This window comes from Nanorana parkeri, unplaced genomic scaffold, assembly GCF_000935625.1.
Source record: "Nanorana parkeri isolate BGI_ZX_2015 unplaced genomic scaffold, ASM93562v1 scaffold359, whole genome shotgun sequence".
In the NCBI taxonomy this organism is placed as follows: Eukaryota; Metazoa; Chordata; class Amphibia; order Anura; family Dicroglossidae; genus Nanorana; species Nanorana parkeri.
The window spans coordinates 208111-214110 of NW_017306627.1; the positions used below are offsets into that span (position 1 = coordinate 208111).

Here is a 6000-nt window from a genome sequence, read left to right on the forward strand (position 1 = left end):
GACTTAAGGTTTGATTCCTGCAATTAACATTTTAAAGGACACACTAATGAGTCACTCAAAAGTCACTTAAAATGGTTTACACTCTCTACTAACTAACAAGGGTATGCACAATTTAACATATTACCTTTTCAACTAGATATATTTATTTGCCAGAATTATAAGATACATTTAATCTAATGAAATTTACTTCTGGTTTAGAGATTTATAGTTTCACCAAGAGTTTCCCTTTGGATGGGGAATTTGTTAAAACAGTGCTAGGGAAGTCTTAATAGTTATCAGTTTCATGTATTTTTGACTGGGTACACATTTGCTTTAAAAGAAAGAAAAACAAAATCTGTCACCTTTCCCTTCCCAGAGGAGTCCTCTTCCCATTAACAAAACAATTTACATTACACATGACATTACACATGCAGCCACAGCACAATGCACAGGACATTACATATGCAGTCACAGCACAACGCACAGGACATTACACATATAGCCAAAGCACAACACACAGGACATTAACCATACTGTATAGCCACAGCACAATGCACAGGACATTACATATGCAGCCACAGCACAACGCACAGGATATCACACATATGCGTACATCCATGATACACACATGGCACCCCGACCCATCTCTATGTCCTCCTCAATTACCTGCTGGCAGGGGCCGGACACTTGGGACTAATTCCGGTCCCATGCATAGCTATTGCAGCTTAGGCGGCATGAAGGGGACTTGCAGCATATGAAGCTGTTGGGGCCCCTCTCGTGGTCTGCCAGTCCACCCCGGGCCTTCTCCTGTATTGCGACGTCCGTGGGGTGCGGTGTTCTGTCCCGTGACTTTATCAGATCGGATTGGGGTTACGGGTCTGATGGGATGATGGAGCACCGGGACACGGGACCACCGCAACAATAAAATCTAACCCAATACCCCCTACGCAACACACTTACCCATTGCTGTCACGGAGGCGCTGTAAAAGTGGAATTACAGCTCCCATAATCCTCGTGCGCAGGCAGGATGTTATGCCGTCGTTAGGATAAAGGAGAGGACCTTAGTAGGGATGGCGGCCGTCAAGCGGCCATCCTTGGTATGGGAAGATGCTCGGGTGTGAGCAGCCGCGTACGGCAAGTTACCTAGGATCCCTCCGGGAGTTGGGCACTAGGTCCACAACTGAGTGTCTCACTCAGTGGTTTTGTTTCCACTCGCCCCCTCGCGGTTTTCGCTTGCCGCTAGCGAGGGGGCGAGTGGAGATTTTGAGCCTTGTATGCGTTTGCATGTATGTAAGTGTAGGTAGATGGATTTTTCCCTTTTTTTTATTTTTGTTTTTTATTAATTGAGGTTTTTGTAGTTTATCTGTTCCATATCCTAATTGGGTCAAAGAGGTGTTATAGATAGAAATGGTTCTATAGGTTCTCAGAAAAAAGAATAAGGGGAGAGAATATGAAATCAATGGGATGTGGATGGAAGTGGGTGCAGGAGAAGTGGTTAGTTTCAACCCGCTAATAGGATAGAGTTGGAGGGACACAGGGGATACGTGGGGAGTGTCCGGTCTTGCTCGTTTTACTATGTTGAGTCATTTTGTGTTTAGATTAGGTATGAGAGTCAAGTGTGTATGGTTGGTTGGGAAGTATGTGGTGTGGATGGGTGTGGTTTTTACAAGATGTTCTCTGTCCTATATGTGTTCCCCCGTGTCCTTGTTGATGTCTTTGTCCCCCCTTGTAAGTCTCCCTTCCCTTCCCTTTGTGGTTCTTTTCCTGGGTCTGGGTCGCTTGATGTTTTGGTCGCATATCATTCCATATCCATGATGGCGTCCCTACGCCTGGTGACATACAATGTCAGGGGCTTAATGCCCCCGCCAAAAGGCACAAAGTATTGGCTAAGCTACACAGATTGCGGGCTGACGTGGTTTTCTTGCAGGAGACTCATATCGCTCATGATTCTGCGTTACGTTTGCATTCTGGGTACTTTCCACACTGGTACCACTGCACGTCCCCTACCAAGCGGGGGCGTGGGGTCGCCATAGGATTTGGAAAGGATATTCCCTTTACGGTCACTGATAGAATGGTTGACCCGGAGGGCAGGTTCCTTTTTCTTCATGTTGAATTATATGGTGTTATATATACTGTGGCGAACGTTTACTGTCCGAATTCCTCACCAGCTTCCTACTTTAGAAAAATATTGGATAAACTTCGGAGCTTTCGTTTCGGTCACCTGATGGTGCCGTGGGATTTTAACTTTTGCATGGACCCATCCATGGACACATCCACAAGCCATGCACGTAACCCTAAATCACACCTTAATACTGTACGCAGAATGCTACATGGTCTCCACCTGGTTGATGTATGGAGAGTACTTCACCCCAGTGAGAGGGACTACTCCCACTACTCCTCTGTCCATAACTCCTACTCGCGGTTAGACATGCTCTTCTTAGACCACTTCCTTCTAGAAGCGGTACAAGCCGCGACTATACTCCCTCTTACTTTATCGGACCAGGCTCCGGTATCTGTATTACTTACTTTAGCGAATGCCCCAACTAGAAGCTACAATTGGCGGCTTAATGAATGCCTCCTCCACGACCCAATGGTTGTTGCAACCGTGGCTGCCAATATAGATACCTACTTCAGGGAAAACGCCCAGGAATCTGTTTCCCCTGCAGTCCTCTGGGAAGCCCACAAGTCAGTGATCCAGGGTACGCTGATTGCCATAGGCTCCAGGAAGAAGAGGGATTGGGTTGTGCAGCTACAACTGTTACTGTCCGAAATACATTCTCTAGAAATATCTAATAAAATTACTGCTGACAGCTCTACATATCAAACACTTACCCTCAAACGAGAACGACTTAGAGAGCTGCTGGAATCGGACACTAAACGTGCCTTTGACGCACGGAATATTCCGTGCATATGTGCTCCTCTGCCTCCCCGGATAGCTACATGATGGAAGTCAACTTCAAACTTCTCGCGAGGTGGTATCAGGTACCTACCATCACCCATGCCATCAACCAGGCAAACTCCCCGCTGTGTTGGAGATCATGCGGAGCTCAAGGCACGTATGCTCACTTATGGTGGGATTGCCCGCACATACAACAGTTCTGGGGAGACGTCACCCGTCTCATTTCCACCATTAGCGGTATACCTACACACTTGGACCCCTGGCTGTGCCTCTTCCATCTAACCCCCTTTCAATGCGCTCATATAAGAGATCGGTAATTCCCTTTATGCTCAATGCAGCGAAAACTCTCATCCCCACACACTGGCGCTCAAACCAAACACACACGGTGGCAGAGTGGTTGACACGGGTGGATCATTTGCGTCTGATGGAAGAACTCCATCACTCTAGTAAGGACACATATAGCACTTTTATAAAACAATACAATTTAGTGTACTAGCTGTGGTAGGAACATAATTAACTTTTCAAAGATTAAGGGACAGTACTCTGAGTTTTGGTCTCGGTATGCACTACTTATAAAACTCAACCACAGACAATTTAATTCTAATCCACTCTATAGAAAACATTCTGCACCTCTGTATGTTTAATTCTGATCCCATTTATAGAAAAAACGCTCTACCTCTGAACGTGTTATATATTTACCTTCCGAAACTCCAGCAATGAGTTAAGAAAACCTGCATTGTTCATTAGTTTCAAGGCTTCTCCCCAGGATGGTTTTACACAATTCCGGTCTGGATCAGTTGTCACTGGATCAATCTTTCTTTGGAACAACAACAAAGCACAGTCCATGATTCTCATAATTAAATGAGGAGGTCTTCCCAGTTTTCGAACTGTTGATATGTCAGTAGGTTTAATAGTCTGAAAGACATAAGATATTTTGCCTTAAAGAATGCATGTCTACAAAAAACACAGGCATCAGCTAGAAGGGACATCTATTTAAATGTATCACTTGTTGTTACTGTAATGGAAAAAAAAAATATATATATTTATTGAATCTGTACAAAACAAAAATATACTTTTTAAAAGCAATTAGCAAGCAAGCAAATTATGTGCAATGAGAAGTCTACTATGAAATATAAAAAAAATCATCTTATGGGTGTGTTTATATAGTAGTTATTGTCACATTCAGCAAACATTCACTTCAGGTGAATCAATCATTGTGATTTAAACCTTTTGCTGCCAGGGCCATTTGTTTTTTTATTTTTTGCACATATGCTAAAAAGCACATTTTAAACCTGAAGATACTTTAAGTCTTTACAGATCATTACTTTAGAGTTAACAGTAAATGATAGCCCTTGAATTACTTCTCCAACACAGACCTGAAAGGAGATACCTAATATCTTTGGAGCAATTGTCATTTCCGTATGCATGCGCATCCAACATGCACATACGCCCCCAATGTGATAACATAGTGCAGGTGACAGGTTCTCTTAGGCCCCTAATGTCAATCTGTTGAAGTTGATGAAGCACAGATCGTGCTTGGTCAGCTTCTTTTCCAGCTCTAAAGCCCCGGGGGTTGAAAGCCCTGAACCTTCCGGGTATATTCTTCACAAATGAGATCAGGGAACGGATGTTCAATGATCTCTCACTGCTCTTTATCCTCACATCCTCAAAGGAGGTCCCAGGTACTCAGTCAACTTATGTCCATGGCAGCAAACGGGTTAAAAAACTTGCCCCAGAAAGATACACCTACAATGAATGTCACATTTACTGCTTCATAAATAAAACCCTAAAGTGTGAATTAAAACAGAAAATGCAGTTTGGCAAACAGCATGGTAATGATATGCTCATCTTGTAATTGTTACCTGCAAAGCTGCCTCAGCCTCCTGAAGAGCTGGCCTGGCCACTTCCAGTTTCTCCTCGGCAGATGCCTTAGCAACAGCGATTTCATCCACAATGACTTGTGCTTTGTCTTTCACCTTTTGAACCTGCATCTTCACATTTTCAGCAGCTTGAGCTTTGAGAGTCACTTCCTGCAAGACCTCATCTGCCTTCTTAGAGGCAACAGCCAAATCTTTCTCCTTAACTGCTAGCTCTTTTGACAACTGATTAACAGAGACTTCGGCTTCCATTAATTTTTCAAGACCTGGAAAACAAATAAAACACAATAAATAATATAGTACATCCATCTCAATCAAGGCTATAGTCAATACTATGAGCACTGCTCTTATCAAAGAATGGGCAAGGACAAACTATAGGTTTGGTTTTCAAGAATGTATGGTTTAATAGTGTCTGTACCTTAGGCTGCAGGCTAAAGCCACTTTACTCATATGACATTATAGCCACCCTGGCTGTTTTTTTGCAGAGATATTTCTGGTACAAATTTAGCACACTAAAAAACAAAGCATTAGGCTATGTAGGTTGGTAGTCACAGAGGCACAATATTGCACTTGGCTGCCCAATTGCAAAAGGGTGTAAAATTGCAGAGAGATACAGAATACTACAAAGTGGCCATACTGAGACAAGAGCTAACTAATTTAAGGGTTGTGCCGTATTGCGGGAATACAACTTAGAAGGGATCATGCTACCAAAGAGGTTCCTGTACCTACATTCCACATTTTTTTACAATTTATTACATCCAAGCATCCATCTCCAGAACTGTGGCATTTGCCTCAAGTACCTAGGTGACGAGATGTCATTGGGCATAATAATTCAGCATTTTATGGGTGCCATACTTTATAGCAGGGGTCTCAAAGTACCGGCCCGCAGCTAGCTGACAAGTCGGTCACACAGTGACGGACCGTGTGCCCGACTTGCTGGAGCAGCTACACGGTCTGCATCTCTATCGGATGCAGACCGCATAGCTGCTCCTGTCAGCTCCGGCCGGAGCTCTGTCAGTTCCGAGCTCAGGCCGAATGATGGATGATGTACCTCCTCCCTGCACAGATGCCAGCAGGTGAGGGGGCTTGAAAGGAGTGTGCTGGGGGCTTGGGAGGGAAGCTTATTATGTGTGCTGAGGGCATGGGAGGGGGAGAGTTTAATATGTGTTCTGGGGGCTTGGGAGGGAGTTTAATATGTGTTCTGGGGGCTTGGGATGGAGGGTGGGGGAGTTTAATATGTGTTCT

General features: G+C 44.2%; 1 protein-coding gene across 1 annotated transcript in view; it reads right to left on the reverse strand.

Annotated features, from left to right (window-relative positions):
• LOC108788892 (dynein heavy chain 5, axonemal-like) overlaps window positions 1–6000 on the reverse strand; it is a 237649-nt gene that overhangs the window by 97355 nt on the left and 134294 nt on the right. Inside the window, exons 57-58 of the mRNA XM_018558793.1 lie at window positions 4741–5021; window positions 3578–3793 (exon numbers count right to left, since the gene is read on the reverse strand). Coding sequence (XP_018414295.1) covers window positions 3578–3793; window positions 4741–5021 — 497 coding nt within the window. The remainder of the gene's footprint in view (window positions 1–3577; window positions 3794–4740; window positions 5022–6000) is intronic.